The sequence below is a fragment of the Electrophorus electricus genome, chromosome 14, assembly GCF_041902795.1.
Source record: "Electrophorus electricus isolate QZ-2024a chromosome 14, ASM4190279v1, whole genome shotgun sequence".
Taxonomy (NCBI): Eukaryota; Metazoa; Chordata; class Actinopteri; order Gymnotiformes; family Gymnotidae; genus Electrophorus; species Electrophorus electricus.
In genome coordinates, this window is record NC_137510.1 from 18,170,359 (window position 1) to 18,189,051 (window position 18,693).

General features: G+C 39.3%; 1 protein-coding gene across 1 annotated transcript; it reads left to right on the plus strand.

The window, feature by feature from the left end:
• The first annotated feature begins 13,737 nt into the window (after positions 1 to 13,737).
• On the plus strand, positions 13,738 to 16,775 carry dtx3la (deltex E3 ubiquitin ligase 3L a). Its single transcript, XM_081696566.1, has 5 exons — positions 13,738 to 14,016; positions 14,164 to 14,299; positions 14,386 to 14,558; positions 14,999 to 15,210; positions 15,797 to 16,775. The coding sequence occupies exons 2-5, from the start codon at positions 14,221 to 14,223 to the stop codon at positions 15,864 to 15,866; spliced, it is 534 nt and encodes a 177-aa protein (XP_081552692.1). The 5' UTR covers positions 13,738 to 14,016; positions 14,164 to 14,220; the 3' UTR covers positions 15,867 to 16,775.
• Positions 16,776 to 18,693: the final 1,918 nt, after the last annotated feature.

The window sequence follows — 18,693 nt, forward strand, 5'->3', positions numbered from 1 at the left end:
TTATCTTATTGTTGCATTTCACTCTAAGTATACAATTATTTACATCAGCATCAAAATATTGATGAATTAATACAAAGTTTGCAAATATGTTCTTCCTCTTGTTGGAAATTTTTCAGGTTTGATTGATTTTTGTGATGTTCTAATATCAAAGCCACAATCTTTTTCTTTTAGACTGTTCTTCCAAGAGGTGTGTAACTTGGCCAATCAGTGCAGGTTCATCCAGAGGTCAGTTCAATGTGTGTAGAACACTCAGATCACCCCATAAACCCCAACCTCTCTAATGAGCACATCACTCCTTCTGCTCACTACCCATCAACACTATTTCTCTTTCTTTCTCTCCTTTACACACACACACACATACACACACACACACACACACACACACACACACTCACATGCATTCACACATGTATATTAAAATGCTTTATTTTTCTTTTTATCTCATTTGCTGATTTTCTAACATATCAGTAGCAATTTCATGTGGATGCACTGTATCAATCATTCTTTAATCTTCCGTTTATTCTGACTGTGACCTTTGCATAAGAATGAATCAATATCTTGCCACCACTGGCAAGCAGAAGTCTAAGTAATTACTCGTAATGACCACATCCCATCTAAGTTTGAGGAATATAGATGATCTTTGTTGATTGGTAGACTGAGACATGTCCAAAAAGGTGTAGGAAATTATTTTCCTAGTTACCAAAAGATCTATTACTCCTCAGTAATGCAGAAAAGGTTTATTTATTTATCTATTCATTTATGGTTTTTTTTTTATTATTTAAGCACATTAGGTGTAGACAAATTATTGTTTTAGCCATCCCTTAGACATAAAGCTGTAAAACTTTTCTGCTGTTTTTCTTTTCTTTTTTTTTTTAGTAAAGGTCTGTGATAATATTGGCATCTCTTTGGTGATTACTGCTACATGGGTGTCATTCATCACCAGAATCCTCTGTGAGAGGCCACCTGTTCAGGCACCAGTCCCTGCCTGTCCTTCATCAGACCTAGCCGGCCCCTGAGTGAGCATTAGTGCCAGATCACTCAAGCTCAGGAGGAACCAGACAACACCCACAGCACTGGAATTGAGCAGGATACCCTCCAATTCATTCTGACTCAAAATTCATACTGAAATGGCTGGTAAGGATCTTACAGTTCATTATAGAATGTAGCGTAACATATAACTAGAGTAGTCTTTGTACAATGGGACTGAGCTATGCTTCCTGTAACCCTACAGTAAAGAAAAAGGCAAATGTATGAGTTTATATTGAGAACATACTGAAAAATATTTAGTGATCAAATATTAACTCTTAATTTTAATTAATTGGCACTGTATGATTATTGATGTGCATGCCTAAACGTTCTTTATGAGCTAATTATGCAAAAAGCTAAATGAATGGGCTGAATTATAAAAGGTCATTCTACAACTCCAAGAGAATCATGTCCTGGTAGCCCTCCTGATCTCATCATATATTACCACTGCCTCTCTTGGCATCACAGCACATGATGAGAATTAAACTAAAAGAAAAAAAAAACATCCAAGACAAAGGATGAAGGCCACACATATTACACAGACTGAGACATGAAGCACAGCTGAAAAGCTGTCATGGTTTGTGGTGGAATTTCGAGGATCCATTAAAGCAGGATTACAACATCTCCTCTGAGTGTATGTGTAGAGATTCACATCTGAAACACTATTGAGAACTCAGGCTCCCTGCTCCCATTTTCTTATATTACATCTGTTGCAATGGCCCAGAAAAGCTTCATCCCACTTTTTTCCTCTCATGTTTCTCTCTCTTTGTGCTTTTGTAGGTGGGGGTGCATGTGAACAAAACTGTGATGCGGGGGTCAAAACTAGGCCTGTCTAAACTGCTGAGATTACAGAAACAGATGGTTTCTTCCCCTTTCATAGTCACCACGATTGCTCATTTCTATTCACAATATACAAAACGCATGTATACAATAAGATTTATAAATGGTAGATTATGACTTTTTTTAGTTATCATCGTAACACTTAATGTGCTGTATTTCATAAAATGTGTGCTATTTCAACACTATTTCTACTCCTTTATCACTTTTTTGCTGAGCCCCCCCCCCCCCAGCATGCACACACACACACACACACACACACACACACACACACACACATACAAACACACAAACACATGCATACAAGGGGCCCCTAGGTGCCATTACTGAGAGAAAGAGTGTTCTGGGATAAAAACCAATACAAATTGATAAAAATGCCATAGGAATACATTGTGTCTCATTTATCTAGCAGAGGAGTTAAAAGCTAGCAGAGGATTGCAGGCCTAGAGCAGAGAGAGGAGGAGTAGAATCAATCGGTATGCTTTATTTCTGAGTGCTATTATATCTGAGGGGCATTTATAATGCTGACACATTGTGCTACTTATTTAGGACTACAAACAAGGATGACTACAGCTGAAGCACAGTGTCTTCAGACCAAGCTCAGCCCCACACTCCACTGTAACCTAGTCTCTCACATGCAACTAAGACGGTGTTGAACCAAGAATTTGGAAGAAAGGTGAAAGTTTAGCACTAATATTAAGAGATGTAGTCAGTGTTTGTAATAGAAAATAGGGGTATACTCAGAGAATTGGGAATATTCGAGTGTGAAGTCTGATAACACAGATTAATTCTTATCTCACTCTTTAGCAATAAGATGAAAACAAAGATAGAGAGTCTAAGGGGTGAATATGAAGATTTAGAAACACATTTTCATGTTAGATAAATGACTGACTGCTTTTTTCACGTTCATGAGCTGACATACCTTTAAGTGTCTTAATAACACAAACGCACACAGATGCATGTACACACCTTCCTAATTACAGAAGGTCAAGGACTACATATGAATTTGCTGGATGTTAAAATAAGAAATAACATTTAATCATGAGGGGGCGAAAGATATATACAAGATGCATGTCCCTCATGAAAGAGGTTTGATTGCAGATGGTGGACTAAAATGTCACTAGTTTGGTTATATATTAACTCAAAGCACATCAAAGCACATATATTAACTCAAAGCACATCAACCGTGTGCCTGTACACCATAGTCTCATATAGTACATTCACTATCAGACATCATTCGAGGATTCAGTGCATCAAAATCAAAACGCAGTGGCTAGGGCATTGAACCAGTTAATTAAAAAATAAATATTTGAACTTTTTTGAACTGATGAATATTGTGCAGACTGGTTAAACTGTACTGTATCATTAAACTGACATAGATTAGGTGTTTTAAACACAGGTCCTAGAAGAATAATGCAGCCTCCACCACAAAGGTGAGAACCACTTAAGACTTTTCTTCATTCAGCTCTTCATCTCAGAGTTTTGATTTGCAGACTGCAGGGCTGAAGCCTGGGCTTGTCTCTGGCGGTCTTTGTGAATACAAAGCAAGCCACTCAGTGTGACGGCAGACGACCCTGTCTGGGCTTGATGGACTCAGAGATTCTAAAGCTCTGTTTGGAAAACAGTTTGGGCTGCTGACACAGTTGTCCCTGACAGAGCTCCAAGGAGGATAATTAAAACCCAACACAGAACTGGCCCTGACAGCCCAAAATCCTCCTGGACTTTGACTGATCCATGCTGCAAAGGCAAAAAAAAAAGTCCAATTACCTTCACCCTCATCCCATCTCATTTAGTCTTGTGAAGAGACAGAAAGAAAGGTTTATAATTGTTTTTATTTATCCATATAACAATTTAATTGGGTGGATTCAGCTGAATAAGCTGCACTGAAACTAAAAATTTGAGCTTGATCACTATTCATTAATTTATGTAATACTATGTAGTATTGTGAACCACTGCAGGAAAAACACTCAAAACATATAGAAATTCTTACATTAGGTTTTGCAACAATATAGATGTATACTATACTGAGTAATTTTAAAATGGAAATAAGATGTAGGAAAGATTCAGCCATCTTATGCACTGAAAGCCACACACCAATACATACATGCACACTTGCTTTCTCTCTCTCCTTTTGTCTATCTCCTTCTGACATACACACACACACACACACACACACACACCTCGGATCTCTTTCCCCTCCTTTGATTTTATCACTTGTGACAAGTGCTGTAGAACTATTTGGACAGGGATGTGATTCACTTCACTCCATGCTTATCAAATCTCCCAGAGAGGAGACTATTAACTCAAAGCAAATTGTGCCAAGTAGCTTAAAGGGCCTCTTGTCTGTTCTAATATCACTGATATCTCCATTTGTTGTCAGGGTGTGAAAGAGTGTGCTGTGTTCAGTTAGTGGGGATTTGATGGCAAAAACACATTGGTCGTGGTCTCACTCTATTCTTTTCCTTCTCAACCCCACCAGCATTTGCCATTATACTGTTGATCTTCGATTTTAACTTTATTATAAATACTCAATAAATACTCAATATTGTAAATCCCATTTTATGTTTACTATAAATACTGCAATGTTAGAAAAAATATTGTAATGACATGAGATCATATTCCATTTTTTTTATTCTTATCTATTTGATGAGTCTCTAGAAGAAAAAAAAGCAAAACAGAACAGAATCCTAAATTAGTCCTGATATTTATCTTTAATAGTCTTCTTTAAAGACATCACCAAAAATATGACTTTCATCATTCAGTTCATAAAAGAGGAGCAAGAGAAGTTCTATCTCACTAGTTTCATGGTTTATCCCCAGGACACCATGCTACATGTAATGTCTGCCTAAGAACCCAAGGACCAGTAGAGCAACATACACCATACACAGACTTGGTGGTGTGAATTCACACTGGCTGGATTATGCAGAGTAGAGGCTGTATTTATGGACTTTTTCTTTCATCTAAAGGTGCAGGACAGGAAAAGATGAAGGATGATTTTAATGGGTGTTTGATAATAACCCTTCATCCCTATGAGTCATAAAGCTCACACTGTGCACTGTCCCTTTTCCTGCTGCTCTTTCAAACAAAATGCCAATGAATATGACTTTTGTTTTGCACATTACCACCCTGCAGGTGCATATGGTGTTGTTCACACTATGCTGGTTCAGGTCCAACATTTTTTACCTACATGTTATGCAAATCTGATTTTTCTAAGTGGTGTGAAGAGCGAGATCCAATCTTTGATGTAGGTATATCTAGTCATGGCCATATTATCCCAGTGAAAACTGTGAGATCAGAATAAATGTGCTTTTGTAATCAAATTTCAATGTACAGGAACTGGTCACGGTCCCACCATCGTTAGACTCTCTCCCATATATACACTCTTTGCGCAGAGTACACAGCAGTAACTGCTCAAACAACAGCAGCTAGGCCCTTTCACCTACTGGCCTGAATCTCCAATAGCTGAATAACTCTCAGTGGTCCTCACAAACATATAACCTTTGCTATGAACACATGTACAACTTCATTAATTTCATTATTAATAAACTGTGGGCAGTGGTAGCTCAGTGGTTAAGATACTTGACTTGTAGTCAGAAATTTGCTGGTTTAAGCCCCACTGCTACCATCATTGGGCCCTTGAGCAAGGTGCTTAACCCTCAACTGCTTAAGTTGTACTCACTCATAATTGCCACTTGCTTTGGATAAAAGTGTCAGCTGAATTCCATTAATTTCATTGTTGTTCATGCCCTTGGTGTTATTTTGTTGTTCATGTAAAGCATGTATATCTTTTCAGGACAGAGATATGTTCCCACTGATAACAAATACGGGTCACTTTTGAACATGAATGTTAAAAGTAAATAGAAGTATTTCAAATCAAAGAAAAAAAAAGGACATGTGCATTAAGCCCTGTAAAATTAGCATAGGGATTGTAAGATTCACTATGACCACAGCTGTTCTCATCTAGTCTGACTATGACCATAACCATTCTCACCAAATCTATGGCTCATATGCCACTGTTGGTTTCGGGGTTGAATAGATAGTAGGACAGCTACAAATTAAATTCAGTGTTGTATAACCTGAAGAAAATGCCCAAATACTGAACAAAATAGTGTAGGCTAGTTAGTTTAAAAAAAAAAAAAACTTTAAGCATTAACTGAACTCCTATCCTAAATATATTTTACAAATAGTAGACATGTAATTAAATATTGTATTTTACACTACTTCTATCATCTCACCGGTATTTGGTATTTGACCCATTTCATATGTTTGGTGCAGTTTGTGTCTTATTACCTCCCAAATCTGCAATAACCAAAGGCACTCCTCGACAAACAGTGGCTTTAGTTTCATGGTATTATTGGTTTAGATCTCACCATATGCCCTAATCAGGAAGCGGAGAAGTGAGAAAACGAGAAGAAATAATAGCAAGTTACTTGAGCAAGTTGGTGCAAACCAGCCACCAGTTGTAAAACACAAAACATCTTTAAACTAAGTTTAGTTATTGTTATTGTTAACTATGTAAACGTGTGGCCATATTCTCTATGCCAAACATATAGTACCGCCACATAGAAAGCATACATCACACTGTCATTGATCCAGGAGTAGAGGCTTCACACCATGTGCCCAGTGTCAAAGAGACATCACTTATATACATTGTCATGGAGACAGGAGAGGAGCTGGTATGATAGCACAGAAGCAGACCACAGTTGTCCTGACAGGAGCAGCCTTACAAAGGTGACGGGGGGGGGGGTTAAAGACAAGTCAGACGAGCCACTCATGGAATCATTTCCCTAAGGACCCATGTTTGGATAGTCACCATGACAACAAAGTGGAGATTGAAGTACTAACAAAGGTATGATGCACCAGCTGATCAATCTTTCGGGGGGGCGGGGGGGGGTTGGCATGTTCATGAAATTTGAGGTTCTGGTCTGGGGTCTTGCACTCTACAATGAATGGAGGATGTTTGCTTTCCACTCCACCCTCAGGGACCCTTCAAAGAGCTGGGAAGGCAGGAAACACTGAAAGACCATTCATTACAACATAATGGTGGAGGAAGTTTCCCTCCTGAACACCAGTCCAAAAGTTTGGAAGTGTCACATGGCCTTGACGATGTACATAGCACTATCCACAGAATTGCATTAATGAAACCTACAGTGAAATATGCCACAAGGATTGACTGAGTGTGAAAAGATCAATTGTCAAAAGTTTATGGATTACATTTAGCTAACACTTTTATAAAGCAACTTACAATTATGAGTGTGTATAACTTGAGGGCCTTGCTCAGGGGCCCCACAGTGGGACTTGAACCAACAATCTTCTGATTACAAGTCAAGTACCTTAACCACTGAGCATACCACTACCCTATCACAAAACATACACCTATACCAACAGGAAAAATGTCTACTCACAATATCCATGACTTAAGTTCTTTTGAAGTATGTGTGTGTTTGTACAATGGTGGCTAACTTGCTGCTCCTTTTCTCCTTGTGTAAACATTGAAATAAAGTGACTTCTCACAGAAGATGATAAATCAATACTGACATTTCTGGATGAGGTGCAATGCATTTAATTAGCACAAAACACACTAGAGAAAGTTGAATTACTCAATACCCCCCCAGATGATGCTGCCCTACATGGAGCAGAAGAATCAAGTTGTCTGTTAAGATGTGTTCTGCGCACTTAGCCAGCTGCACTGTCCATTTATTTTGGCACTTTTGTCCAGTTTTTCCTAAAAGACCATGATAGCGCCTGACAACTAATTGTTTCTAATTATTCTGCTGTCTTCTCAAGACTTTGGATCAGGAAAAATAACTTTAGTGTTAAAACACATACCCTAAACCATCCCCCTGTGATGAGGCAGCTTCAGCCAGACACTTATGGATAATAGTTCATCCAAAAGCAGACAGTTAATCTAAAAAACATAGTCAAATAACAGGCCAAGATCAAAACCAGAACAGTATGATTACCAGTCCAAAAGAGCATCAAGCACAGGGTCAAAAACTGTGAAAGCCAGAAAAAAACATCCCACACAGCAAACAAATCCAAACAGGGGAGAATCCAAAAATAGAGCCAAGCAAAACAAAAACCAGTCAGTACACAAAGGACCAACGCATCATGCACTTGATAACAGGAGCAATACTTCACGAAGTCAATGAAGAAACACGGAGTCTTTATAAATGATGAAAAGTTGGACCCAGTGCATACTCTTGGGAAGATGATCTTAATGACACTATCTGATTGGATGATTGCTGGGTGTGGAAGTCCACCTGAGTCCCCTGGGGATTCTGGGAAGTGGAGTGAAGAACCTAAATGCTATGCTTGTTGGCTAGGAATACGGGGCCAGAGGGTTGCATGACACTGCCCCTAACAGCCTGAAGACTCCTTACACCACTCATCTGGCATTTAGCATTGTCATTCTCACTTACTTGCAACCACATGCAATTAATGAAAGGATGTAAAATCAGATTGATTTGTCATTATCCCACACAGCCACACACTTAGGTTAAACATATGAAGAATGGTACAATTCATATTTGGCATGTGATTTAATTCTGAGCAGTTTCAGCAGTTTCACTATAGGAAACATTGGAAATGTGTAGTTCTCAAAATATCTGTAAAGAAGAGCAATATTTGTCAAAGAAGCTTGATCATTACCTGACCCTACAGGCCACTGAACAAAGGACTGTATTGACTTAGTCTCTCCCTAGAGTCCTCTTGCCCTTCTCCTCTCTTTTTGGCTGGTCATCTGTGGTGTGTAACAGTGGTGGAATGAGATAATTGGGGGACTGGGATTTCCTTTAAAGGAGAATATATTGATTGTGATTGTGGGCAGTCCCCTATTTGTACTGGTATTTGTCCTGTCTCATATTAAAAGCCTATATTTAAAGACTGATAAAAAATAGATGGGTTATAGCAATAATACGTTATTGGGCAGAACAAAAAACATCAGTGCCTCCTGATGCTTCTGCTATGAACCTTACACCTCCACTTTACCTCAAAGGTACACTGCGTGGCCAGTATGATGAAATTTAATAAAACCATAGTGCAGTTTTGTGATTTTAATATGATGGCCAACTGTCCCTGGTGTTTAAAAAATCCACACAGGTAGAAATTTTAAAATATTATTATCTGTGGATTAAAGAAGAGCAGACATTCTTACTTATATAATGAGCATTTCTGAGAATTATTCCTAGTTTATATGAGTTGGTCTGCATGTTCCTGTTTTCTGAGTATGGATTTCCCTGTGATAGCACCCTCTGTCTTTGTTCTTGACTGTTATGTTTGTATAGACATTGATTTGCGGAACCCGCACCTCAAAAAAAATATTTACATATTTACATTGTGCCAACTACGCTTCCTGCACACTGCACATCAAAACTGTACAAGAATAGATTTTTGTCTTTTGTGTCAACGAAGTCAATAAAAAATTAGTTCACTTACTTAATAGTAAGTAAATTGACGGAGGCTACAATAAATACCGTGTGTGTGTACATGTCCGCGTGCGTGCGTGCGTGCATGGCTCTGTGTGTATGTAAGATAGGGTAAATGCTTTGGTAAATGAAAGCATGACCCTTAGTCTGCCTCCACGCACACATTGGCATGGAACCTCTCACATCGCTAACTCCTTCGTCTCCTAGTCCGCCTCATTCTCCTGGGTCCCAGGGGAGAGGCCTGAAGCAGGAAAATCGATCGCTCCACAGCCAATTTGTTAGCTGTGCATGCCTGACTGAGCTGCTCTGTGCTCATACATCACAGGCATTTAGAGCAGGACAGAGAGCAGGGAGCACCCACACCACCCTGACTGGAGGTTACCTGCTTACATACTTACAGTCCTCATTGACATACAACTCATAATCACTGACTACATGTAGATACTCTTCAACAGTATTAGATTAATTGGGATAACTGGCATTTGAAGGGCATTTAATTTCAGAGAAGCACACATTTCTGTTTTTTTTTTTAAGTGTTAACACAAAAAGAAAAAAGGTAATCATAAGAATTTCTGATTATTAATGTAATAACACAAGTAGCAAGGAAAAATTACACGTGATATGATTCACCAATTATCCCTAAACTCCACTAACATCCATGTTTAGTAGTTCTGCAAATTTTATCCAATTATTGTAGCTCATCAGGTACTTTAAGTTATTTTTTGTAAGCATTGCATCTTTAACATAATGAATTACAATTTTCATAAAATCTTAAATTCTCAAAACACTGGCAATTTGAGGTTTAGAGCAAAAACCTGGTAGGTGTGAACACAGCACCTGTGCTTTACTCATCTCATGATGAGTAAATCTGAAAACTATTAAAGCTGGGTTAATGAACTATGCAAAAAATTGTTTTAGAAACCTTTACAAATTCTGTAGGCAATCAAGTGTAGATAGAACCTTCACATTTAAAATTAGCAACACCTCATTTAGCATTAGACATTTGCAAGTGAGTTTGTGACTGGCATAACTTAGTCTAGTACATTGTTAAGTATATAATGTTTGAGGAGAGTGATATTCACTAATAATGATTGCAGAATTGTATGAATTATGTTTACATATGAGTCTCAAAAATAATAAAGTAAAACTGAAGAAAAATAGGTTCATGTCTGAGTGATTTACTTCTGCCTAAAAGACCCTTTTCCTCCCCAACTGTATGTATGCAGAAGGGAGAGACTGATCCCATTCAAAGGTAGAGCCTGGGGAGATGTACTAATTAAGTGCTATTTTTTTCCTCATCAGAACTGAAGATTTAAATCTATTATCTGTCATTTGGGGAAAGTGATTTTCCATAACTCACTGTCACAAGCATAAGTAGACCCAAAAATGAAATGCAAATTTTGTGTGTCAAATCAAAGCAGCTTTACATTTTTACGGGTACTGTGCATATCTACTGTGTCACGTGACAGAGAGACAGAGACAAGCGCTCTCTAATAACAGAGTGCAGACAGCTCGCCACATTGTGTCAGTCATGGCAGCCCCTGCACTGACCCGCACTCCGCTTGCTTTCCCACAAAGCCACTGAGAGGAGGATGTTAACGAGAGGCAGGCAGTGAGAGTGCCGGAGCTTAAGACAAGTCCCATGTCGGAACAAATTGGCGTTCCTTCAGCATTGTTCCAGATGCCTATTAATAGAGCAATGCGAAACCCCGGCTTGCGAGCAGATCCGCACATGGAGATTAGGGCTTGTCAGCCCCGAGTGCCACCGGGCAAGACTGGGCTGTGAAATCTGGAGCTGGCACACACGCCCATGGTGGAGATAGAGGGAGCAGTGAGGCGGGTCGGTTAAACGCACTGTTCCGGAGGTTAATTGTTTGTTTATGTGAGCGATTCGCTGTGCCATGTGCCTCATGTTGCTCATGGCTAATAGAGCTGGAGAAATTATCCGACAAGGGGAGAAATAAACAGTCTTTAGAGGCACATGAATTCACACACACAAACATACACATAGATTTAAGTTGTAATTGCAGCAGCTGACATGGGGTACTTGTGCTCTGACTCCTGTGCTCTGACTCCTGTGCTCTGACTCCTGTGCTCTGGTGATGAATGGTGAAATGGAAAACAGTGAAGATGGCCCTGGCCTGAGGCCGGGTGAGAAGACCAGACAATAAAATGGTGTATCAGACGGCTGATATCCTGAGGCTTTCTCGGCTCACTTTCTCTCTCTCTGTCCCATGCTCTACATGTTTTTCCCTCTCTCTCTCTCTCTCTCTCTCTCTCTCTCTCTCTCTCTCTCTCTCTCTCTCTCTCTCTCTCTCTCTCTCTCCCCACCTGTCTTTATTAATGGTCTCCCGTGCTGTGACTCCCCATCTTACACCGTTGCTGCTCTTTCTTCAAAACTCATGCCTGTCTGATGAATAAAGATGGCTCACATAACTTTCGGTCACCATGGAAACGGCGCGCTCGCAGGGATTTAAGACGAAGAGACTGGTGCCAAAATCAGTGAAGAATGTTCTGGCACGCTCCGGAGCCCCTCGGATAGGGCCAGAGGAGCACAGAGCAGTGATCTTTCTGTTTCACCACAAAACACAACCATGCTCAGCCTCCCTGCTGGCTGGCAGGGTCTGGGAGGTGAACATCCACTATCCTGCTCAGAAATATAGCACAGCCCTGAGGGAGCATAGGGCTCCAGTTAACCTGACATGCTTCGTCATTAGCAGAGACCTTCCCATTGTTATGTACAATGGAATCTTGAACATGTGCAAAGTGCTCTTACCCACAAGCAGTCACACTGGCATCCACACCCCAATACTCTTCCTCACAAGCAGTTATGCACACACCCACATCCACACCCACATGCATGCACACAGTTTTCTTTTGTAATAAGAGTGGAAAGCTCACAGAAATAAGGAGACAGCATTGATGTTCTTCAAGGTTAATAAGATTTTTCAGGCAGGACGTATGGTGATGGCACAGGAGTATAAGGTTTGGGATAGTAGGGAACTGGTTGCTTTAATGGGATCATAACAGGAAATTCCCACAATTGGGACTGGATTATCAGTGCATGGCACACTCTCGGTAAGAAATTTTAATTTTCACAATATACATGTAACCTAAATGTATACACGCAACTCATATCATTCATTGTAGATCATCTGCAAACCAATAATCAAAATATGATGAATCTGCTTGTGTTGTCACGAATCCACTAATCAGGTGTAAAATACTACACTTTTTATGATTTATGTCACAGACACTACAAAAGGCTGTGAATAAAACTTTATTTGGTGTATTCATTTGACACTAAAGCAAATAGAAACATACCATTTAACCCACATTTTTAGCATTTGCAGCATTTGGCAGACACTCCACAGCAACTTACATTTTTATCAGTATGAGAGTATGTTTGCCCCCTAGGAATTACAGCCACGGCCCTGCTGTTGCTAGCACTTTGCTTACTGTCTCCTTTACTAGCTAAACTACAGGAGCACATGAAAGCTTTTTAAATGCTGATTTAAGCAAAATTGAATGGAAGTGCATTCCAAGTTGTTTATATTATCAAACAAATAGTAAGACAATTCTAACTTAATTTATATTATCAAAAAGAAAGAAAGAAAGAAAATTCCAGCGAATACTAAATTCCTGGAAGGCCACTGGATCATGCCTACAATTGCTTTGTACACAGTGGATTTAATTTCAATCTGCCCTCGGCCTACTGCTGTAGTCTTCCTATTCCTTCTCCACAACATTGGCATCTGCTATGTTAGCCCAAGCTTCAGAAATCCATCTCAGCTGCTGTTTCTCTCATCCCTCATGGAAAAGAAGATGAGGAGAGACTTACTTTATTGAATGACAGTTTCTCAAGGTATCGCAAGACTGTGATTCCAGTTTTATCATAGCATCCAGCTTCTGTAGGATGTAAGTACTGTTGAATCCATGTGGCTCAAACAACAGAAGCTCTAAATCTTTGGCAAAGTAAACATTGTAAATACAGACAGAATAGATGATGCAATACCTTGCAAAAGTACTGAACCCCTTTAAAAGTCATCATATACAGCTATTTTACAAATTATATACAGATTCTTCTAGCCAATATATTCATTTGCAAGTAGTGTAGTTTTAAATTATTTTTAAAGTCAAAATTATAAGAATAAATGACTGACAAATATTGCCTGCATAAGTGTGCAACCCCTTTAGACTAGTATATTACCGCTACAAAAATGCGACATCAGATAATAATTTATATTAAAGAGATGTTAAACCATAAAACTATGTAGACAAAATTCACTTTCTCTAATTATTCCTGGTGAGCTAATGTTAAAATATTTTTTGATTTTGTGATTTTCACTGCTTTTGAAGTGGTTTTACTCCATGTTTAAATTGATTGAATCTATATTGTTCCCTTAGGGACTGTATCCAAAGAATCGAAACAAACAGAGGTATCAAGTTATAGCACTGAATATCACATGGTTCATTCTCATTGTAATGCCACACCCCTGAGGACTGTGTTGCAAAGCAGTTCACATGCCCTGTCACAGACCTGAAGTGATTGTGCAAGTGTTGTCTGTGTGATCTCAACAGAAACAGGACCTTTTCACATCTCACAAAATCTCTCCCCAATTAATGACTATAAATAGAATACTGTCATACTTTGACATAAGTAACTATCTCAGTTCTGCAATTAGCAAAGGTGGAGCACTAAGGTGACCAGTTTAGCAGCAGTAAGGTACGTACTGGTTTTGTTTTGTTTTATTAAGATAGAATAAATCTAAATTGGAAAGTTTTACTAGTCTTTACTAGTCTTACTAAATTAATGTTAACTGTTACTGAATTCAAGTTCACTGTAAATGCTAAATTATGTCTTTTGTTTTAGCTCTGTCGCACACCACATCCCTTCAGATACGTCAGTACATTTTAGTCAGTAAAGCACATGATGGGTTCTGGACAGAGCAAAGTGTATTGCAACAGATATTTGAACGGGAATGGACCCCCACAACTGGCTGAACAGGGTAGCTGCTCTGGTACTCTCTAAAGGTGTCACAGCCTCTTTCAGCTGATACTGTATCATGCACTGTAGAAATAAGTTCTCTTTCAGTTGAAGCAGGCATAAATGGAACAAAGAAGTCTAAAAGGGGCTGTAGAATAGTGGACGGAAACCAACCCAATGATGGGCAGATGACAGTGATGGTCCAGAGGAGGAGTGTGGAAGGATACCCAAAATGTGACACCATACAGATGAACTTTGTGTTTGAGGATGGAATACAAGCGGTGAGATATTCATTTCACGCTTTCTTTTTGCATGTAATTATGAGAATTAATATCTGCAGCACCCTGCATGCATGGCATAGTTTCAGTCACCTGTGTTTCACTGGAGGCCTCTTTACCTGCATTCTTTCCTGCTCTCAATCAGTCTGTGGAATGTGGCTCTGCCTGTTTCTCATGCAGAGCCACAAGGCAGCAGTGCAGATTGACTGATGCTACATTAACAACTATGCTCACCCATAAATGGAGATCCCCTATCACTTATAAACTACCTTGTTCCACTTTTAGAGTTGTTTATGGTGCATTGAATTGGAAATGTTCAGAACATTAATGGGTTTTTTGACCAAGTCATATAAATTGGAAATCCACACAACTGGAGCAAAATACTATCTTTATTCTTTATGCTCTCTCTAATGTATCATATAATTTTCTTCCTATGTCTAAAGGAAAATCACCCTAATCCAGGGCAGACGTACTATGGGCTGAGAACACAGGCCTATCTGCCACAGAACAGTGAGGGGAGGAAGATCTATGAACTGCTGCAGGTGGCATTTGATCATAAGTTGCTGTTCACTGTGGCAACCACTAGCACTGAGGAGGAACGAGTCACCTTCACTGATATTCCCCTAAAAACCATTGAAAAAGGGGGAACTGGGAGGTGAGGACTAGGTGGAAAGACCTTGAGAGATCTGGATCATAAAGCTGGTCATTGTTAGTTCAGTGATATAGTACTCAAGATCTGGACTTGGACTCGAGTCTGACTGAAGTCACATGACTTGATCTTTCACTTACTTATCTATGACTAGACAGACATCTTAAGAGACAGTCTTTTATTTGGCCTTGAAGATTTTGACTGAACCTTCTGTGCTTTGACATTCAGGACTTGACTTGAACATGACTTGAGTAGCATCTTAGGAACTTTGGAGCAGACTTGGACATAAGGAAAGATGAAAGCAAAGCAGGTTTATTTATATAGCACATTACACAAAGCAATTGTGCTTTGAGGGTGAATGGGTTACCCTGAATGAGACTGCACTGGTTAGTGCATGTATTACTGAAAAAGGTGTGGTACAGGGTACTCCAGCATCAGGACTGTGATACACAGCATATATATTATATATACATATATAAACAAAATTATTAGCATGCTCTGTTTTCCTATCTTTATTGTATATGCACTCATCATTTAAATCAAGGAGATATTGCCCTAAATAAGACTCCTTACACTGTGTTCTCTTTGTTAGATACAGCTATCCAGATCCAAAGTACCTGACTACGGTGACGCAGATACTAAGATCTAAAGGCATCAAATAATAAGAGAAGCTAAAGGAGTAACTACACCTCCAGCATGATTCACTCTGGACTGTAAACTGGATTTGTTCACTTGGGATTTAAGAAATGTCCTTTGTGAGTTCAAATGTGGGTTGACTCTACATTTGTATATAATGTGGAAGTCTATAGAGTAGGTGTTAACAGTGCTAAGGAAAGTCTAATGTGTTTGCTATGGACAGTATACTGCTGTGTCACAAGATCTCAAGAGTTATGTTGCATGGAATGCTGCCACTGTATCTTTTTGCGGTTGGGATTAAAATGTTTCTTATGTAGAAAATGACTTTTTGCATTACTAGTGCACTTCCTTATTGATCAGATTATAGTGTACAGGTTTATTGTGTCTTCATGTTACCTTTATTCATTTCTTAAATCTGACTTCATGTGTGATATAACTTTTCTTTAATGTAGATCATAGAGGTTTTCATGTAATCAGATATTCTTTCTGTGGTTGAATGGTAAATGATTTCATGCACTGTAAGATAGCCCTCATACTGCATCATCACACATTCAAATGAACAACTTTGCTTGGGAATGATGCACAGAGGAGGTTTGGTCAGATCCATTCCTATGGACTCACTGCTTTCACATTTTTCAAGTTTTTTTGTTCATGCTGCTAAGTGCTATCAAGCCCTTCTTAAGTTGGATCGGGTGCACTGGACAGCCTTGGAGGGCAGTGGGGCCCCAGGACCTTTGATCTTAGACTTACTGTCTCTACGGTTCTTGCCTCCTGGAACTATGGGTTAAACCTCTGTTATCTGTTACCATGTAGTCAGTTTCAGTTTATTAACGTTTGTCTTTATGTAGCCTTGGCATATTATTTACATATTTGAAATTATTATTTCTTTTGCACACTGTTAATAAACTAGAAGTTTCTTAAAGCACCAAGATTGCTTGACTTACCCATTCTAACACTTGCCCATTTACCTAGTTCAGAGCTAATTAAATGGAAATGGGTGTTAATTATAAAATAATGTGACTCTCACATTTGACTCATGGAATGTGATATTTGATTTTCCATGCAAAACGGAAGATGAAGAGTAAATATTAAAACATCTAATTAAATGTCCACAATCCATTGATTTTAGCTTCTCAGTATTGATTCACTATCGATCTATTCTTTCTCAAGCTAGATTGAAAGAAGTATTAGTAGCCTCCCCAGTGGAATAAATACCATGGGTATATTTTTTGTCTGTCTGTTACCCGTCCGGCAGATTGCAGACTATGAACTTTCCCAGAATGACGGAGGCTCTTCTGTTCTCTTCAAACTGAATTATGGGCTGGGCTTCATACAGACAATAAAGTCTAATCAGATTGGTGGGCCCCATTAAAGAGGCCTCTGTCATCTCCACAGGCATTCTTAAACCACTTTCTCCTGGACCCTCCACCAGGAGTCATCTGTCCCAACTGTCAGCCACCAGTGCCATTGTGACAGCTATCAAATCTATCTGTGCTACATCACCTTTTCCTCCCCATCCCCCATAAGCCCTTTCTCCCCCAGCTGTGCCTTTACTCCCTCCTGGTATTGAACACCCAGAGGAGCAACACCAACCAACCTCCATCTGGATGTGTCACCGTCATGTACACATGAAGAGACTAGGTCTCCATGCTTCGCTAAAATCAAAACACGAGGCAGCTGTACTCTGTGGTCTTCTGTATCTCTTTGGTTGAAGCTACTGTTATTTTTTTGATGCTTGACATTTGTTTCTTTGGTCTGTCATAACTGTAGTAAATGTTTGATAAGCGAGATAATTCTTAAGTTTTCTTTCAAGACTGCCACCATCAGTATAAATGTTGGTTATGAGCTGCAATTATCCTTTGCTAATGATTACCTCAAAGGAAGAAGCCTACAGGTATTTTACTGATGCAAACAAAGCTTCCATCTATAGCAGAAGTCATTCACATTCTTTACTTCTGTCTACACTCTTTTACAGAAGCTAAATGGTCTTCAGCTCCCTAGTTAGTTGTGATGAATGGGCTTTAGGCTTGTTTTCATTAGGTTCTTTAATTTGGAGCACAATTAGACGTGATCCTTTTTAGAAGACAAAGCAGAGTCTGAAGCTGTTAATTAAAAGCACAGAATCACAGTCACTGAAGATGGATGCAGTTACTGGGTCTGCACAGCTGAATCCAAAAAGTCACCTTCTCTTTTCTCTGTAAGCCATTTCACCAGAATCATCTCACATTACTCTCACCCTTAGATGAGGTGTGAAAATGAGGCGTTTGCTGTAAATGCTGTGTTTGCTGGAACACATGATGCAGTTGATGTAGATCTTGCTTAGATCATCAAAATGCCACTGGCTTAACTGGCTTTTGTCACCATAGGCAAACATCAGGAATGTGCACAGATTTACTTGAGGTATACTAATTAATAATTCTTTAAGATGAAGTGTGCTAATTTTGTGCTAGAACCAGGAGAAGGTGTGCCAAAGCCCAGGGTTTCATCCTAAATTCTAAAGTTAATCTGCATCCTGGATGTTTTAGATCCAATAAAACACTGTATGCTGTTGGGGTCCTGCCTAGTTTGAGCAACAGTTCTGTACAATTTGTGGTGAGCACACCCCTTTTGTTCACAGCAACATAGCGAAGCAAATGACATCAACAGTGACATTTTGTTGTTTTGTTTTTCTGTGGTGTAGGTGTCATGAGATTGTGTGAGCCATCAAAGTGAGCTGGTTTGTTGTGACAGAGGTAGCATATCCCATTTGTGTCACGGTGTCCTTTTTACAGGCCCTATAAACCTTGCTGGCAGAGAAGAAGAATGGCGATACACATTGCTTTAGCTTGAATTGTAATCTGTAACAAAAAAACA

Bases quoted from the DNA above. Each gene is read 5' to 3' on its own strand.
- dtx3la (XM_081696566.1), top strand. From the start codon at position 14,221: ATGATGGGTTCTGGACAGAGCAAAGTGTATTGCAACAGATATTTGAAC. The intron at 14,559-14,998 runs GTGAGATATTCA...CTATGTCTAAAG, and splicing joins TTGAGGATGGAATACAAGCG to GAAAATCACCCTAATCCAGG. The intron at 15,211-15,796 runs GTGAGGACTAGG...TCTCTTTGTTAG, and splicing joins GAAAAAGGGGGAACTGGGAG to ATACAGCTATCCAGATCCAA.